The sequence below is a fragment of the Pteronotus mesoamericanus genome, unplaced genomic scaffold (genome assembly GCF_021234165.1).
Source record: "Pteronotus mesoamericanus isolate MK-2021 breed Mesoamerican mustached bat unplaced genomic scaffold, CSHL_Meso_final scaffold_54, whole genome shotgun sequence".
In the NCBI taxonomy this organism is placed as follows: Eukaryota; Metazoa; Chordata; class Mammalia; order Chiroptera; family Mormoopidae; genus Pteronotus; species Pteronotus mesoamericanus.
The window spans coordinates 18303106-18322924 of record NW_026555321.1 but is presented as its reverse complement, the minus strand read 5'-3'; the positions used below and the strand labels follow the sequence as shown (position 1 = coordinate 18322924).

At 42.5% G+C, this 19819-nt stretch overlaps 2 protein-coding genes across 10 annotated transcripts in view; one reads left to right on the top strand and one right to left on the bottom strand.

Moving 5' to 3' along the window:
* BTD (biotinidase) overlaps positions 1-3972 on the top strand; it is a 32550-nt gene extending 28578 nt beyond the window's left edge. For all 4 annotated transcript variants that reach the window (XM_054595446.1, XM_054595447.1, XM_054595444.1 and 1 more), the window contains one exon: positions 51-3972. In XM_054595446.1, coding sequence (XP_054451421.1) covers positions 51-1277 — 1227 coding nt within the window. In that variant the 3' untranslated portion in view covers positions 1278-3972. The remainder of the gene's footprint in view (positions 1-50) is intronic.
* A 12452-nt stretch (positions 3973-16424) lies between these two features.
* ANKRD28 (ankyrin repeat domain 28) overlaps positions 16425-19819 on the bottom strand; it is a 183179-nt gene continuing 179784 nt past the window's right edge. For all 6 annotated transcript variants that reach the window (XM_054595438.1, XM_054595441.1, XM_054595440.1 and 3 more), the window contains one exon: positions 16425-19710. In XM_054595438.1, the coding sequence (XP_054451413.1) occupies positions 19424-19710 (287 nt within the window). In that variant the 3' untranslated portion in view covers positions 16425-19423. The remainder of the gene's footprint in view (positions 19711-19819) is intronic.

Genomic DNA, 19819 nt, shown 5'->3' with positions numbered 1-19819 from the left:
TAAAAATCCATTTATTTATACCATTATTTATTCCTTCTTTTCCCCTCTAGGTCCTCCAGCGCCTGAGTTGTATGGCCATGAAGGGAGGCATGTTCCTGGTAGCCAATCTTGGGACGAAGGAGCCTTGTCTTAGCAGTGACCCGAGGTGCCCGAGGGATGGAAGATACCAGTTTAACACGAACGTCGTGTTCAGCAACAACGGAACCCTCGTAGACCGCTACCGCAAATACAACCTCTATTTTGAGGCAGCTTTTGATACCCCTTACCAGGTGGATTACATTACCTTTGATACCCCTTTTGCTGGCAAGTTTGGCATCTTCACCTGCTTTGACATACTGTTCTTCCACCCCGCCGTCAGTCTGCTCAGAGATACTGGGGTGAAGCACATTGTGTATCCAGCCGCCTGGATGAACCAGCTCCCGCTCTTGACGGCTATTCAGATTCAGAGGGCTTTCGCCATAGCCTTTGGTGTCAACTTCCTGGCCGCTAATATCCACCACCCAGCTCTGGGCATGACCGGAAGCGGCATTCACTCACCTCTGAAGTCCGTGTGGCACCATGACATGAAACACTTCACAGGTCACCTTATAATTGCCCAGGTAGCCAAAAATCCACAGGGCCTTGTGGGTACAGAGAACACCACAGATAAAATGGACCCATCCCATAGTGAATTTTTAAAAATCTTGGCAGGTGACCCATATTGTGAGAGGGATTCTCAGGAAGTCCACTGTAATGGAACCACCAGATGGAACGTGAATGCTCCTCCCACGTTTCACTCCGAGATGATGTATGACAATTTCACCCTGGTCCCCGTGTGGGGAAGGGAAGGCTCTCTCAGTGTCTGTGCCAACGGCCTCTGCTGTTATTTACGTTACCAGAGGCCCACTTTGTCCAAAGAGCTGTATGCCCTGGGGGTCTTCGATGGCCTTCATACCGTGCATGGCACTTACTATGTGCAAGTCTGCGCCCTGGTCAAGTGTGGGGGTCGCGGCTTTGACACCTGTGGTCAGGAGATCACAGAGGCCACGGGGCTATTTGATTTTCACCTGTGGGGAAACTTCAGCACACCCTATATCTTTCCTCTGTTTCTGACCTCAGGCATGACCCTGGAAACCCCTGACCAGCTCGGGTGGGAGAACAACCACTATTTCCTGAGAAAGAGTAGACTGTCCTCTGGCCTGGTGACAGCAGCCCTCTATGGGCGATTGTATGAGAGGGACTTTGAGAACCAGGGACAGGGCTCTGGCTACCGTGCGGATGGCCCCGAACTTGCCTAGGCCACAGCTCACAGCACTGGGACCACCTCTGGCCATCCTGGAAGCTGTGGGAAGAAATAGGGGAAGCAGATTCCACCCTGTGTCTCTTCCTCTTACATGCAAATCATTGCGACATTTTCTGGTATTTTCTACCCGCATCTATCTTTTCCAAGCCACACTTTTCTCTAGCAAATCTCTTGCTACACAGTTAGTTGTGAGAGCTAACACAGCCTTGGCGCAGTGGGTCAGCTCTTTGGAGCATTGTCCTGTACACCAAAAGGGTGTGCATTCGATTCCCAGTCACGGCATGTTCCTAAGTTGTGGGTTTGATCCCTGGTTGGGGCATGTGTGGGAGGCAACCGATGGATGTTTCTCACATCAGTATTCCTTTCTCTCTCAAATCGATAAACACATCCTCAGGTGAGGAGTTAAAAAAAAGAGCTAAAACAAAGTAAGTGACAGTTTATATTTTACACACCCACAAGACAGGGGGGTGTGTGTTTTTCTTGTTTTGTTGATCAGTGACACCCAGGACCTCAAACATTTTCTAAGACAAGAAACAAACTCTCAAAGCAAAAGCTGCAACAGAAATGGCTTCCGTGGGGCCCTCTTCTATCCAGAGGAAATGGTAACAGCAGAGCCACCAGCGACACCAGAATAGTGGCTTTTGAAGCAGCTTGTACAAACAGAAGGGCAGTTTTCCTCACATCTGCCTTTCTGTCAGTAAACAGGATGTGTTCAGCTGGACTCACCATAACTGGAAAGAAGGAATGCAGCGCCCCAGAGAGAAGGGGCAATGGAAAAAAGTGCTGAAGAGAGGGGCAGCAGTAGGAAGGTATGAGTAATAGGAGTCCTTCCACACAGCGTGGCTCACCCGGGATTCCAGGGACCTTCATAAATCATGCTAGCCTTGGGCGAGGGCCTGCTCTTGTCCAGCTGTGCAGGATGGGATGGTGCTGGTAGAATTCAATGCCACACCTCCTGCCCCCGAGAAGGGCCTTCCATTTGCAGAGAGACACTGTACCTCTTGCAAAGGAGTTGCCAGAACTGCTGTGGACAGTGGCCCACTTTAGTCATTCATTTATTTAATCACTCACCTGGTGTTTTGGAGAGCCCACCACGTACAGAGCAAGGACCCCCACATATTAGTTCCAGATGCGAAATCATCATATTCGGTGTGTGAAGACATGGTTAGGCCACTCATTTCAACATTATTTCTATCGGACATTTCAAAGTCATTTTGACTCTATGCATAATAACTGTTTCCAATCATTTTTAAGTGGAAAATGGATACTTTTTAAAGAGGTTGGATAATTAGCCATCTGTGGTTTGCCTCTTCAATGTTGTGGCTATTTAGTTTTATCCCCCCCTACCCCTTTTAATCTGCAACTGAGAGTATGTTTATTGATTTGAGAGAGAGAGAGAGAAACATCAGTTGGTTACCTCCAGTACGCTCCCTGACTGGGGATTGAACCTGCAACCTAGGTATGTGCCCTGACCTGGGAGGGAACCCACAACTTGCTGGTGTATGGAGCGATGCTGCAACCAACTGAGCCACCCAACCAGGGCTAGCGAGAGTCCCCTTTTTACATTAGGTTTTTAAAAGCAACATATGCATGAACATAATTATATGAAGTAAAAAATGAAATTTCATCCACATCCCCGTGCAGTGTCCAGGCCTTCTCCTGGCTTTTAGGCAGGATGGTAAAGAACATAGGTCCTAGGGTCAGATTGACCAGGCTCACTGTCTTAGCCTCACTGTTTACTCTTCACCACGTAGACCTTGGGCAACTTACTTACACCTCGTTATGCCCCAGTTTTCTCATTCATGAACTGTGTATTGAATAATCCATGTGGGAAAGAAGCAAAGTCCCTGCTGACTCACCACTTGCCCACAAAGGCCTGGAATGAGTCACGTCTTCAGGGAATAAGCAGGAATGACTCGGATTCCTGAGGAAGCCCTGGGACATGCCCCTGGAGTGGGAGCGGGCCTCTCCCACCAGATGAGAGAGCCGGCCGGCCCTCCCTGGTGCAGGCTGCCCCAGCAGGGTGAGCTGGCAGGAACGTGTGGCTCCGGATGTGGTTGGCTGCCACGCATTTAGCTTCCCTACCCCAGCCCCAGGGGACAGAAATTATCTTAAAAATGCATATTGTTGCTTCTTGCCAAGATGATTCAAATCAGCCTGAGAAAGAGACAGAGAGGCTAGACCTAAATATAGATTTGGTGGAAATGCTTGACCCAGTAAACATTTACGAAGCACCTGCTGGATGCACATTCTGCCCTTCTGAGCGGAACACCTACAACTTTCCTTAGTGAATTCCTATTGACAATTTAGAACTAATTGCTCATGACGTAGGAACTAGGAGGAACTAAACAATGGCAGTAAAACAAAATGATTTTTACAATAAAAATAAGTAGGTAGGCCTGGCTGGTGTGGCTCAGTGGATTGAGCGCTGGCCTGCGAACAAAAGGGTCACCGGTTTGATTCCCAGTCAGGGCACATGCCTGGGTTGCAGGCCAGATTCCCAGTGCGGGGCACATGAGAGGCAATCACACATTGACGTTTCTCTCCCTCTCTTTCCTTCTCTAAAAATAAATAAATAAAATCTTAAAAAAAAAAAAAGAAGAAGAAGAAGAAGAAGTAGCTGCCAGACAGCAGAACAAAGTAGAGGAGGGGAAAATGAGTAAAATAAATCATTTTCAGAAAAAAAAAAATATGCCTATGACTAATGGCTGTGATATGCTTTTGTCAACTGCCATCCTGAAATTCAGGAAGCAAATGGCAATCTTGACAATAACATTGAGGCAGGAAATCAACTGTATTTTCAGTCAAGTCAGCCTTGGGGGAAGTGGCCTGGTCCATGCGGTCTGGTGCAGGAGCAGCTGGGCCAGTCTGTGTGGTTTTCCTCACAGAGGAAGTGAGAGACAAATGAGCTGGGCTCACACAGGACTTAAAAAGGCCTGTTCCTAGAGAAGGCAAGCCACGCCCCGCTCACAGCCGGTCTAGTCCCAGCGCCCAGGCAGTGCCCAAGGGGACAGCCTGCCTGCAGCCACTGCTGAGGGAAAGCCACCTTGGGCCGCCCCTCACCCACAGGTGGCCCTGCTCAGTGCCTTGTGGCCGTCGTGCATTGGACCGGGAGTAGCACCTGACCCAAGAACAGCCAGTCAGGGCGCCAGCTGGGGACCTAGGAGGGGGCCAGCCACAGAAGCGGGGCCCAGAGAAGGGCAGCGGTGAGTCAGCTGCTTGGATTTGCAGTGAAATTCAGAAATGCTCAAGCACTCACCACACCAACAAAGATTTTCTCAGCAAAGTGGATTTATGTATTACAAAACTTCTAAGAAAGTTTTAGTAGTGTGAAACGTCCAAAGAGGCCCTGACTGAACACAGATGCTGACGTGACGTGAAAGTCTATGAGTAGGACCGGAGCCTCACTCTTCATTGCCGAGTCTCCTTCCTTGTGTTACTGGCCTATTCCCACGTAACAGTTATCCCAGCATTCGGCGGCTTAAAACAGTCACAAACATGGTTTATTCACACAGTGCCTGTGGGTCAGGGAGAGGGGAGTGGATTAGCTGGGTGGTTCTGGCTCTGAGCCTCTCAGGAGGCTGTGGCTGTACTGAGCTGAAGGCTTCCCGGGAGCTGGAGGATGTTTGGGTAAATGTGTTCCCCTAAAAGAGACCGTGAAGTCTTAACCCCTAGGGCCTCAGAATGTGACCTGATTTGGAAATGGGGTCTTGGTAGAGGTGAGTCAGATGTAAGTTAAGATGAGGTCATGCTAGAGTCGGGTGGCCCCTCAATTCGATGTGACTGGTATCCTTATAAGAAGAGAAGACAGCCCTCGCTGGTGTGGCTCAGTGGATCGGGCACCAACCTGCGAACCAAAGGATCTCCAGTTGGATGCCTGGGTTGAAGGCCAGGACCCCAGAGTGGGGCGCATGAGATGCAGCCACATGTTGATGTTTCTCTCCCTCTCTTTCTCCCTCCCTTCCCCTCTCTAAAAGTGAATAAATAAAATCTTTAGTGGGCGGGGGTGGGGGCAATAAGAGAAGGCATAGACACACCCCAGGCAGAGAGTCACCTACCAGTTTGGTGTGATGTAGACAGTGGTTCTCAAAGGGTGGCCCCAAACCAGCAGCACCAGGAGCACCTGGGAACTGGTTAGAAATGCAAATTCCTGGGCCCGCCCCGACTTGCTAAATCAGAAACTCTAGGAGCGGGGGCCCAGAAATCTGTGGTCTAACAAGTCTTCCAGGGGATCCCGATCCTGGTCAATGAGGCCAAGGCTCTAATGCTGTGCATTTCCCAGAGCAGGTGCACAGGACTTAGTCATCAGCTCCTCACACCAGTTCTTGGAAATAGGCACGTGTGCCCGTTTTACAGAAGAGGGAGCTGAGGCTTGGGAGGGAAGTGCCCTGCCCAAAGCACACCCCATGACAGAGCTGACGTGGACATCCCACCCCAGGACCAATGCACAGCTAGAATTTCCAGATTGCCAGCCCAGAACTCCCAGCTGTCCTCTTCTCTTATTAGTTTTTAATTCATTATTACCTTTTCTGTGTGACTTTTTGTCATCCAGATATATTGCTCTACTTTTGTTTAACCAAAGACAAATTAGGAGGAAAATATAATTTATAGTTAAATATACCTGCCTTTCATCAGGTTCTGTAAAATTTTGAAAGTTCATGTGAGGTTTCCTGTGAATGCTGAAAGCTTATGGAACCAATTAATTTATTTGCAATTATTTTGAGAATAATCCCTCTCTTCAGTTCCAGTGTGAGAAAACTGGCAGAGGAATGCTCTTTTAATCTGGTGGTTCAACATCCTGAATAACATATGTAGGATTGTTGCTTGTTTTTATGCTTACTGGATGTGTCTGTTTCGAACCCTCCACTGTATCAAACCTTCCATGAAAGTCCACTGATTCATTTGTCAATACCTTAAGTGTTTATGATTTCTGAAATATTGTCATCTGATTTGGGCAGAATGCAGTCTTGGATGCTGTGCCCTTTAACTGCAGGACTTGGCTTGTATTTTACCTTTTGACTCCCAAGTCTGTTGCCATAGGGTCCTGAAGTGTTAACTAGAGATACCACTTCACTAAAGCACAGATGCCACCTTTCTCATTTTCACACTCTGAATATACTGATAGGGAGTGTAACTGATCAGCATGCTGCCTTTCCTCCGAGGACTGAAACGTGACAGTTGAAATTCATGCCACTGTCTGAAAAAACTGTAGGGTTCTAAAGGGATGCCTGAAAAATCAAAGATAAAATTATGTGCAAGTGGTTTTTAGGATAAGATATTATCTGGGGGTTCTAGTTTTTTAAAAATTGTTGACTTAACCGTGGATATCTTACAACTCATATAAAACCAGATTATAATTAAGCATTAGCTTTGTGTGAAGTACTGTACGAGAAATTGTGGAGTATGCAAAGGCACATAAGACTGTAACCTTTAGAGAGAGTTTATCATGCTAGTGCTCGTATAAACAGGATTTAAACACACACACATACACACACATCAGTGAAGGGTGTTTGTGGCAGACTGTACTTCCAAAAATGGCTGCAACATTTCCAGTTCCATTTGCCCATCCAGAACTTTCTAGTCCCCATCCAGAGGCGGGGTCTATGTTTCTTCCTTTGACCTTGTGCGGGACTTTGCGGCTGCCTCAATGACCTGAATGCTGCTGAAGTGACACCGTGTGACTTCCAAAGCTAGGTTATGGCCAACAATACCGCTCCTCTTGGCTCCCTCTTGGGGCTTTCGCCCTGGAACCCAGACACCACGCTCTGAAGAAGCACAGGTCACATGGGGAGACTCCGTGGAGAGAAATCAAAGCCCCTGACCCTCAGCCCTGTCGGGCTCCCAGCCGACGGCAGGTCCCACAGCCCTCTGATGAAATGATGTCCTGTGAGGCCTGCAGGGCAGAGACAAGCCTCCCCTCCCTTGCATGGCCCAAATTGTAGATTAGTGATCAAAATAAGTGATTATTATTGTTTGAAGCCATTAAATGTTGAGTTCATTTGTTATGCCCCCAACAATAGCCAGAACTGATTTATATCAACCATAGAAGTTTGTCACATTTGAAGAACTAGAAAGTTAAAAACTGAAGAAGGCCAGGCTGGCCACACTGGTGAGTGAAGGAGCCCAGAAGTCAGAAAGAGGGGCAGGGGTGGGGCCAGGGTGTGGCCCAGCGGGCGGTGGTAGGAGTCTCTTTACAGGGGAAGCGGTTGGAGGGTGTTAAGCAGGGATCCGCACTGTGGATTAAAGTGACTCCTCTGGTTGCTACTGGCCGGGCTCCAGGAGCCCCGCTTCCTCCTCAATCAGCCACACCTCAGGATCAGTCCTGAGGACGCACCAAAAAACCACAATAAACAGCAATTTAAGAAAAAATAATTTCTAAAATTTATACTAAAATGAGTAGCAATTAAGGGGAAAAAGGCAGCGATTCTTTTGGACTATTCATTTTAAACTTAACATTTTACAATGTAGTTTTGCCTCAGTGTTTTTAAATTTTATTTTATTTTTTTTAATTTTAATTTATTTTTTCAAATACATTTGTCTCTGCCTAAATTTTATTTTTTTTAAACACTGATATGTTTATTTACTTTTTTCCATCACCATTTGTCCCTCCATACCCTCTTCCATCTCCACCCACCCACCCTCCCACCCTTGCATCAGCTTTTAAAAGACTATTAGACATATCACACAAAAGGAGGGAAAAACCTTACAGAAAGTTTTGTTTTTGTTTTTGTTTTGTTTTGTTTTTGTAAAAATACATGTCTTCAAAGAATGGTTGCAGTCCAAATTGTTTGGTGATCATCAAACAAAACAAAAAACAAAGACTATGTCCTCTGAACTGTAATGTGCATTTCGTTTAAACTGCTGCATGTTTACATGCTGGGGGTATAATGCGTGCAAGGACAATTACGGGTTGAAGGCATACAGAGGCAAAAACGTAAGAAGAGCCATTATTTTGGCATTATACATGAATTCGGAAAGGATGAGGAACTTCATTGTTTTGTAATTAATGTGCCACATTTTGAGCCCCTGAATGTTCTCTGGGCCCCTGTAAAATTCTGTTTCAGGCCTTTACTGAGAAGGCCAATGTATGTTGAATATGTAACGTGGACATATGTCACCAGATTTGTTCCTGCAAAGCAGTGCAATAAACAAAGAAACAAACAAAACACAAAGTTAAGAAGCAGTTTTAAAGCATAAGCCTGAGAGCCCGCGGAGCAGGCCTCGCTCGCTCCGGCCCGGGCCCGGCGGTGAGACCTTGAGCACCCGCCTGACGTCTGCGGGCCCGCGGGCCCCTCCCTGTAAGATGGTTTTACCTCAAACACCTTTGGCAACGCACATTCCTTTCCCTCGGTTCTTTCTCATAGTAAGTAAGGAAGTAAACAGTGTCCACACAGACAAGGAAGCTGTTCTTTTTATAGAACACTTTGTAAAACAGAGAATGTCTAACATGAATCATCTCCCCCCCAGTCTGGAGGCTCCCCACCCCCTCTCAACTGTTTTGTTTAATGTTTCGATTTTCAGAATCAGTGTTGTGATTATCTATTGCTAAGTAACGGGAACTGCTCTGGAACTCAATGACTAGTAACCATTTCAGTCTGGGTTTGTGGGTCAGGAACTGGGGGAGGGCACAGTTGCACGGCCGGCTCTTTACCGCTGCGGGGCGGGGCTGCAGGACCCACGCCCGAGCTGGTTCCCCACTCCCGTGCCCGGTGCACTGATAGGGGCAGCTGGCGGGCTCCGCTGGGCCTCTCCACGTGGTCCTCCCGCCTGATGGTCTCAGGAGAGCCAGGCTACAAACAGGACACTTCAAGGTTTCCAGAATGAGAACCTTGGGGAAGCTACGTTTTGGGTGGCTGGGGCCCAGAATGGGCACGGTGGCACTTCTGCCATCTACTATTGGTAAAGTTGCTACGGAGCCCCCCTACAGTCAAAGGGAGGAAACATAGACCCCACCCATTGGTGGAAGGAGTATGAAGGAATCAGTGGGTGGCTCTTCTGGAGATGGTGTCTGGGCATTCACAGTGGTTCAGCGTTTGACATACCATCGCAGGCTGTCCCGCAAAACAGCCTCTAAGGAAGCGAGGCTGCCCCGAGCCCCTGGTAACAGAACCGTTTACCTTTACACCAAGAAGGCTGGGAAAGCACAGAAATCTGCGTGTGGTGTGTCTCCAGGCCCATTTCAGGTAGTTTGTGTTCTGAGACCTAAAGTTTAGCCCTAAACTGGAAACCCATGACAGCAGGGCCATGCGGGATTCATGTGCGCTTAGCATGTTGGTGGCAGGGTCAAGTGCACTTTCCTTAGTGCGGAGCAGAGGATTGTTGGGACAGTGTTGAGACACAAGCAGTCAGAAAGCCTCATTAAAAAAATGAAGCTTTTTTGAGTAATAAAAAAGAATTAAAAGGCTAAACGAACTGGAAAAAAAAAGTCTGTGGGCTAAATTTAATTCTAGCTCAAAGCAGGCTGCTATATTGATATCAAAATTTATTTATTGAGTGCTTCCTATTGCTGGGCATAGTGCCATTTAATCTTTCCAATAACTCTGAGATATCTTTATTCTTCCCATTTTACAGATGTAGAAGCTGAGACACACGGAGGCTAAAGAACTGGCCAAGGCCATTAGCTCTATGTGAGCCAGGCTTGGAACCCAGGCAGTGTGTACGGGGATAGCTTTTAGAGCATTTACCGTGTGTCGCTCCCTTTCCTCTAAACACCTTGAGGGCATCAACTCATCTAATCCTCTCTGAGACCAAGGAACGCTTCATCAGCATTTGACAGAGTTGACGAGAGCTCAGAGAGGTTGTGTAACTTGTCAAAAGTCCTGTCTGCCTCTGAATTCCATGACTTTGACCACACAGCTCTGTTGCCTTCCACCAATCATGTGGGGTTCTACGTATTTGCCCCTGTGGGCAGTTCGCCCTCAGGTGGTGAATTCCACTGGGGCTGAGGCTGAGCAAGCTTCTCAGCACCTAGTATGTTCTGGTGCAGCTGCTTGAATCGAGGTTATAAAGGTAAAGGACATCTTCAGCACTGGGAAGCCATTGAACACCATGTATATTTATTATTTTGTATTTATATACAATATGTTGACATGGAAAATTTATAATATAGCAAGAAAAAAACAAGTTACATACAAGATATATAATATAACCCCACTTAGAAAACACGGCTATTATTCATAGTTACAGAGTTAGAAAAATAAAGTCACTTTCAGTGCTTCTTATGATCTTGTAGTGGGAAGATGATGGTTTTGTTTTATCCTTTTTCACTCTATTTTTTTACTATAATGTATTATTTTGTAATAAGAAAAATGTCCCTGTATATATTTGATGTGAAATTGACACATGCTTTACTTGATAGTAACTCTCACCAAATTCAATTCTATAAGTAAAACATTGCAGTTTAAACAAAACTGAATTTTTCCATAGGCCTCCCTTGAAATGTAGCATGTACTCTGGTAAACACGTAATATGTTTACATCTACTTTTATATTTCCTTGTTCTCATGGCCATCTAAATTTGGAAGCAAACTAAGGCAATATTTACCATTTGTGAGAAGAAAACACAAAAGAGGTAGTACAGCTAGGGAAGGTTGTTCAATGGGTATGTGGGAAGAATTGATGCCAATTTTAGATCCAATTAATATTTGCCATTTTGAAACATTTTTATTGATTTGAAAGAGATGAAGGGAGGAGAGGAGAGAGAGAAACAGTAATTTGTTGTTCCACTTATTTATGCGACCACTGGTTAATTCTCGCAGGAATCCAACGCGCAACCTTGGCATATCAGGATGATGCGCTAACCAACTGAGCTACCCAGCCAGGACTGAAACTTTTTTTTTTCTAATTAAAAATACATACCTATAACATTTTTATACGTAATGACTCCAAGTTTTTAGAAAACTATTTCAGCTTTTGCCCTTTTAAGAGCCAAAATTACAAAACATCCACTGTCATCTAGAGGACCAGTACACAGCAGAGCTTAAATGTTGCTGACGAGTTTGGGTTCTTGTTTCCTGATATAGAAGAATTTAGACCAGGGGCACTGATAAAATCAAAGGCAGATTTACCGAGGCTCTGCAGACGGCAAGAACATTGGGACGCGGTCCCAGATGTGGGGCTTAGGGGTGTTTTTGACTTGGGAACATGGAGGTTGCTGGGGCTAACCAATCAGGGTGTAGGTTAGCAGCCTCCTTCTCCTTTTTTTGGAACACTGCCCTCTGGGTATTTGTCAGTGAAAGGAAGCGTTCCTGGATTGTGCAGCACTTAACCAGTACCTGGGATGCAGGAAGTGACTTTCTTAACCAGGTATTGAGTTTGTTTATGGTTTGTGGCTTGGCTTTAGGTCTGAAAAGTAAACTCCAAAGAACTAAGGTTAGTTCCTGGGCCATTATTTTATAGCTACCTATTGATAAATGCCATAGTTCTGGCAGGGCTTGACTTGATGGAGTAATTTGTGGGGACATTTTATTCTACCTGTTTCATTTACATTGAAGGTATTTATAAAATACCTTAATTTTGCCATAATTTCTTTAGCTCGGACCACCTCCTTTCCCCAGAGTGGGATTGTGAGATGGGTAGTAGGTGGATCAAATGCCACAAACCAGGTAAGACCCTCGGTCTGTTCCATTAACAAAGTGCAAACCAAGTCAAATTTCAGGGGCAGCTTGGTTACCTCTCATGGCTATGAGCAGGAGGTGCAAGATGAACAAGTCATTTTTGAATGTGAAGGTTCATATTATTCGAAGTGAATTTCAGATATTGTCATTTCATTTGTAAATATTTCAGTATCTCCAAAAGGTAAGGACTACTTTTAAAAGCATAACCACATTATCATGATTACACCTAGAAAAGATGAACAATACTTCCTTAATATGGTCAGTTACTCAGTATTCAGGTTTCCAGTAGGCTCAAATGTCATAATTGTTTCTCTGCATGTTCCTGAGCTATAATTAATACCATAAAAGTCATGGCTTTACGGTGTACACATCAGTGGTGTTTAGTGTATTCACAGTCATGCAACCACCATCACTATCTATTTTTAGGATATTTTATCATCCCCCAAAGAAACCCCTTAACCATGGGCAGTCACGTTCATTCCGGTTTCTTTTATCCTCTGGGAACCCCTAATATACTTTCTATCTCTATGGATTTACCTGTACTCAACATTTTATTTTTTAAAAGATTTTATCTACTTTCAGAGAGAGGGGAAGGGAAGGAGAAAGAGAGGGGGGGAAACATGGTTGTGGGAGAGGAACATCTCACAGCCCCCAACTGGGGACCCAGCCTATGATGCAGGCATGTGCTCTGACCAGATGGGAATCAAACCAGTGATCTTTTGGTGCCCAGGCCAGCGCACAATCCACTGAGCCACACCAGTCAGGGCTGAACCTTTTATATAAATGGAATCATGCAAGAGGTGGCCTTTTGTTCTTGCCACCTTTCACTTAGCATCATGTTTTCAAGGTTCACCCATGGGTAGCATGTACTTCATTCCTTTTTATGGTTGAATATTTCATTGTATGGATATAACAGTTTTTGTTTATCCATTCATCAATTGATGGAGATTGGCTTGTTTCTGCCTTTTTGCTGTTATGAATAATGCTTCTGGGGACATTCATGCAGTTTTTGTGTTAACATATGTTTCCAATTCCATGGATATATATGTAGGAGTGTAATTGCTGGGTCTTATGGTAAGTTGAGGTGTAATTATTTCAGGAACTGCCAACTGTTTTCCAAGGGAGCTGTGTCATTTCGCATCCCTATCAGCAATGTGTGAAAGTTTAAATCTCTCCATGTCCTTGCCAATTTTTTTTTTTTTTAATTATAGCCATTCTGGTGGCTGTGGCTTCTCATCATGGTTTTGATTTGCATTTCCATGATGGCTAATGATATTGAACATCTTTTCAAGCACTTATTGGCCATCTGTATATCTTCTATAAATAAATTATAAAATCCTACACCAATTTTAAAAACGGATGTTAGTGTCTTCATTATTGAATTGTAGTTCTTTGCATATTCTGGCTATTAGGTAAATTCTTAATTGATATATGACTTGTAAACCTTTTCTCTATTCTGTTGTCTTTTCACTTTCTTGATAGTGTCGTTTAGTAGACAAGTTTTTAATTTTGATACTTTAATTTACCCTTGGTTGTTTGTTCTTTAGGCATAAAAACCATACCTAAACCAAGGTCACAGATTTATAGCTGTTTTCTTCTAAGTGTTTTGTAGTTTCAGCTCTTACGACTGTCTATGATCCATTCAAAGTTGATTTTTGTATGTTGTGGGTTAGGGGTCCAAATTCATTCTTTTGCATGTGGACATCTAGCTGCCAGCATCGTTTGTTGAAAGATTATTCTTTCCCCATTGTATTGTTTTGTTATCCTTTTTGAAATCTATTAACCAAAGATGTATGGGTTTATTTCTAGACTCAATTCTATTCCACTGAACGGTATGTCTATTCTTAAGAAACGTGCCACACTTTACTGATTGCTATAGCTTTGTGGTAAATTTTGAAATTGGGAAGCATGAGTCCTCTTTGTTCTTCTTTATTAAAATTGTTCGGCTGTTTATTCTGGGTCCTTTGCAGGTCCATAGGAATTTTAGGGTCAGCTTGTCAATTTCTGCCAGAGAGGTAGTTGAATTTTTAATAGGCATTACATTAAATTTATAGACCAATTTGGGGAGTATTGCCACTTAAATGATATTGTCTTCTAATTCATGAACACAGGATATCTTTCTATTTAGGCATTCTTTCAATGATGTTTTGCAGTTTTCGTGTACAAGTTTTATACTTGGTTTGTTAAATTTATTTCCAAGCGTCTTGGAGGGATGCTATTATAAATGAAATTATTTTGTTAATTTCATTTTTGGATTGTCCACTTCAAGTGTATAAAAATACAGTTCATTTTATATATTGATCTTGCATCCAGCAACCTTGCTGAACTTATCAGCACTACGTTTTGGTGGATCTTTTATGACTTTCAATGTACAAGATTTGTCATCTACAAAATGTTAAACTTCTTTTTCAATATACCTTTTATTTCCTTACTGTAATTATTCAGGCTAGAACCTCCATCCTGTACAATGTGGTAGATGTCATGAGAGTAGACCGCCTTGTCTTGTTCCTGATCTTATGGGGAAAACTTATGGTTGTTCTACATTATGTTGTTAGCTGTGAGTTTTTCACAGATGCTTTTTATCAGGTTTTCTTCTGTTTCTAGTGCTGTTTTCATCATGAAAGGGTGTCAAATTTTGCCTAGTGCTTTTTCTCCATCAATAAGCAAGCATTTCCTTTCCTTTACTGTGTTGACAGTGTATTACATCGACTTAAGTTTTGTATGTTGAAACTCTCGTATTTCTGGGATAAATCCCACTTGGTCCTGGTATAAATAGTTGTGTGTTGATAGGTTGTTTTGATAGGTTTTTTTTTTTAATGATTTCTGCATCTGTATTCATAAGGGATATTCATGGTGTATAATACTTTCCAGATGATGGTATAATAATGACAATTCTTTGAGAATGAAGCTTTGCAAGACTAAGTTTTGTTTCATTCTCTCTGGTGGCTGTTAGGCTGCACCAGGATGTTGGCCGTTCATCGTCAAGGCTATTGCAGAGCTGGAAGAATGCAACTAGAACAAGTTAAAATGTCACCAAGGTCACTGTTCTTACAATTTAGAGGTCCTTGCTCTGCCATTTTCACTGACATCACTTGGCAAAAGCTATCTGACCAGTGGCTTAGGTGCTGTTCCTATTGTCACCTTACTGCAGGCAACTGATGCCTTTTCTTCCCATGCCCCTAACACACTTACTGGAACCTATACGTGAGAGACGAAGGTCTTCTCCAGAAGCCCCTTTTCCTTGAATTCCCTTCATTCATACTCTTAGATTTTGGCATTTCTTACCATGAATATTACAATAAGGAACTTTTCTCTCATGCTTACTGAGTCCTCCTGCCTTTGTGGCAGACATGAAGGCTCAAACCAGGTTACACAAGTAGGACATCAAGTGACAGATTTACGGTCAACATAAAAAATGCATTATCTCTATGATGTCTGGGGCAATATTCCTCAACATTAACTGCTGTTACTTTGGCTACCAGAAATGAACCAACTTCCCATTTTGGAAGGTGGTCAACTGTTACCTCAGCATAAAAACTTTAGAGCTTAGCGCTAACCTGTGCAACCCCATGCATTGTGCCATCTTCCATGTTAGCCAAAGGCAATTCAAGTTACATGCTGTGGACTGGGGATGGCTGAGCCAGCAGGCATGTAAGAAACACTTTCAATCAACCCAGATCCTCTCCTTTCAAATGACAAATGATCCTTGGCATAACCTATGATATGCTTGTTTTTCCTTTTGGCTTAACCTCAACAGAACTCACATTTGCTTTTGTGGATTAGCTTAGCACGTCTTTCTATCCTTTCTTGCTTTTAAGTTACTTCAACATTCTCCCACTTTTTCAGCAAAATTTTATGGTGTCTCCTATCATTTTGTTTGTGCAATCCCCTAACGCATAAATAGGTGAGGTATCCTTTTACCCTCAACCCCCCATCCTCCCAACATCAAATCTCAATTAGCTAATCTTTCTTGTCTGTCTCCCGGACTAAACATGAGTTTAGTTTCCTGAAGGCAGGGCCTTTACAAGGTTTATCATCATATCCCTGGTGTAGCTCCAGGACTTAAAAAAGTGCTTGCTGCAGAGTATGTACTCAAGATATGTTTGCTGACAGCCTCAATGTTTGCTAAAGCCTAAATGCTGCCTCTCCTTGAAGCCTGGTCTGATCTTCCTTCCCACAGGGATCTGGTTCTCTGAATTTCCTTAGCAATTCATCTTTACTTCAGTTATACTTTCTACTTCTAGGTACATGCCTTTCCATGATGCATGAGATCCTAGAGGACAAGACCACAATTTCTAGGCTCACTTTCTGCCCATCCCCACCCTCAGGTATATGGCAGGCAAGCAACAAATCTATGTTGAATGAATATATATATGAAAAACCCATGTAGATAGGTCCATCTAAATTCCAAAACAGCTTTATTGAAAATTCAAGTTTTTAAAGAAAGGTAAGAACTAGTTATAACAAAACACTAATTAGACATTAAAAGATAAAAGAAGTTTACATGTGAGAAAGAAAGACACTTGATTTATTGAGTTAAAAAATTTTTATTTAAAAGTTTCCAATATAAGCCAAATTAAACCCCGAATTGACAGCTACACTTAAAGAGATAATCCTGAACTAAATGGCACTGTTTGAATTGAATGTCTTGTTAAAGGAGGCCATTTGCTATTTAACCACCACTTCCCCCCAAAGTAGTTCTAGAGCAGAAGCTGGTTTTATGAAAATACATGTCAGATATTTCAGGTGTCATCTTTCATGCAGAAGTTAAAAAAGCAAATAGGCTTTTCTGGTCTGTTGAAGATTAAAAACCACTACAGAGCAGGGCATGAATGCTTTTGACATACAAGGTGTAACTACAAAGGAACTTACTGTGGTGCTGTGTTCATTCATTTAAGTAGTCCAAGTACTAACCCCAACAATATCAATACTGTTTAAGTCCTTGTTTGGGACAGTGCTTTGGGCTTCCCCTCATCAGGTGCAGACCAAAGAAAGTGGTGGCTCAGGCTGGGATGCAGACTACCACAAAATGCGATCACAAAGAAATGACATAAACAGTTTCCCCAGTGGACAAACAATGCAAAGAACCACCTCACAAATATTTTCAGTAATTGCATCATTTACATAAAGTGATGCAAAATCTAAGTTCTGATGTGTGTGAGGATAAATTAAAAACAGCTTGTTACTCTATAGCTACACCTTGGATTTCAATAGATGTGGAAAATCTAACAGAGTGTCTAGTGAGTCTTTCTGGAAATCAGCGCAGATGAGTCAAACGGCCTGTAAAAGAGAAGACATGGCAGAGGGCACGAGATTCAGCCTTTCAACATTCTCAGTTCTTTTGGAGGACAGACCTGGCCCAAGGACAGAAGTCACCAGGAGGGAGGCTTCAGCTCCATCTAAGGAAGACCTTTCTAAACAGTTAGAGCTGCTCAACAACTGAATGGACTGCTCGGTGAGGTAGAGTCACTGGAAGTGTTCAAGGTGGAAAGATCACCCTTGGAGAAGGGACTCCTGCATTTGTTAAGAGGTTAGACTGGATGAACCTCAGGTCTCTTTCAATTCTGAGATTCTAGAAAATTCCCTCAGGGAATTCAGAAGAGAATTCCTAAAAGGAAAGAGAAAGCACACATATGTATACTTTTAGAATCCTCTTGAGTTTTTTCTTTTTTCAAAAGGTATAATAGAAAATGTAGTCTGCGGTCTTTAAAATGCATATTCACCTTCCTACCACTAATAATTAGGAAGGGTCTTTTATGACTTTTTTTGTATTATAAAGGAAAGATGAAGGATTACATTTATAATTTCTGTAAATATTTTAGAAAAAAATGCTTAAAATCTAGTAGTCAATGCCCTAGAAACTTTATAGATTTTTAGGGAATATGCACAGATACAAATACATTATTCATTAAATACAACTCACATCTGTGTTTTATTATACTCTAAAATATACAGGAATCTTGATGTACTGAAAGAGTGCAAGTAAATACAGTATTCAAGCAGTCACTATTTCTATGTACATGCTCATTAATTCTTCAAAAAACCCACAAAATTATCAAATAGATCAAAATACTGTTCTGTGTTTTCACACTTTATATTCAGAAAAACCAGCTGATAATTTACAATGTCATAAAGTTTCCAGTTTTACAATACAAAAAGGATAAAATGAAATTGGGTATCATTTTGTGAAAATTTATGGAACTTTACCCAGACCTGTAAGACCCCCTACCTGTGTGTGACATCATTCTCACTGGGAAAGTAACAGTTACAGGAAAAGCAGAACCATGTAAATTATTACTTAAAAGCCTAAATGTCAGCCTTCTCTCTCTCTCTCTCTCTCTCTCTCTGAATCGGAAAGGCAGTCTTCCAATTTGGCAGGCAACTGCTTCTTTCCCCCAAATGTGAATAGGACCTAGATTTTAGTATTTTAAATCTTGTCCAATATGCCAATGATCTCCAAGAGATCTGGTGATGTTAATTTATCAATAACAGGGGATTTGATTCTTCACTAAACAGTTAACGACAGAAATTCCCTGACCCATGGTGGAGGCACAGGAGTACCGAGTGTGAAGGGGTCCCAGCCAAAGTAGTGAGGTTGATTGAAAACTTCCCCAGGACCACTTAACTGCAACAGGGTGAGAATAATCTAATTTTTGATTTTCTGAAATGTTCTTCTAGGAAATTCTATACATTTTTCAAACAAAAATAGTTCGATTTAAAACCTAAACCGTTCCAAACTGAGCAGTAGCCTGACCCCAATCTATCTCATGTCTACATCACAAGCATTTTCACCCTGACTGTACTCAGCCAGCTGGTTTTCAATTCTAATATTATAAAACTTGGTTTTTAAAATTTTTATGTAAAAGAAAAAATGTAAAAATACATCTGCTTTCTCTCATGGTTTATACAGGATTCGAAGGCTTTCAGATGTTTTCTTTAAAAAAAAAAATCAAAATTTAAAACGAAATCTCAGCTTCATTTTCAGAAATATTAAAGTTTGGTTTAGATAATGTCTCATTTCACCTACTCCAGTTTCCACAAAATGGCATTCCATTAAAATACCTTTAAATTATTTGGTCCTTTGGCAATTTGCTGTGCACATAATGCCTACTGTACCAAACTTTTATTGCCCTTAAATTTAGTTGTAGTTCTATTGGTAACATTTAAATCTAGTGTCCTTATCTCTTCTTTTCTAATAGTGTTGTTTGTATAAGCAGATTAGGGTGCACAGTGTCCCAAGTTACTCCTGGCACTGCAAAACCAAATGAAACAATTCCATAGAGCATTCTGACAGCAAAGTGTTTTCCTCTGGTCAAGTCTATTTCAAGACTCTAGAAGTTCCTTTCGAAAACTTGCCTTTAAACTTCTTCTTCCTAATGGCATCATGTTTCTCATATTCGCTCACTCTGCAATCTTTCCTCTTAGGTTAAATTTGTAGGTGAATAAAAAAAAGTGCCTTTTTCCTGAAAAAGCACAGTTTGAAGCGTCAGTGTCAGACCTCTTTCCTCAGACCTCTGGCTCAGCTCTTAGTAGGTCTCTGAATCGGAGTCATTGAGCTCATCCACGTCAGTGTACAAGTACTCCTGTTCCCCACCAATGTTGTTGAAACTGCAGTAGGAGCTAGGTTCATTCCTCATGATGGGCAAGGCTTCAAAGCTGACTGTTTTCGAGGTGTTGGTATAACGATTAATGGCATTGAATGTCAAGGATGATAAGGGGCTACTTGATGAGATAGGCATCATGGTGGCCAAAATGAGAGCTAGGCAATCAGCCACATCCTTATTGGGAGCACAAGCCAAAGCTGGGGTATAACCTAGAATTAAAGATAAAATTAAAAAAATTAAACATCCTGAGACTCATTTCACTAATATAAGGAAATATGCATAAAGACCTTCATCCTTAGATATATTTTTCAATTACGT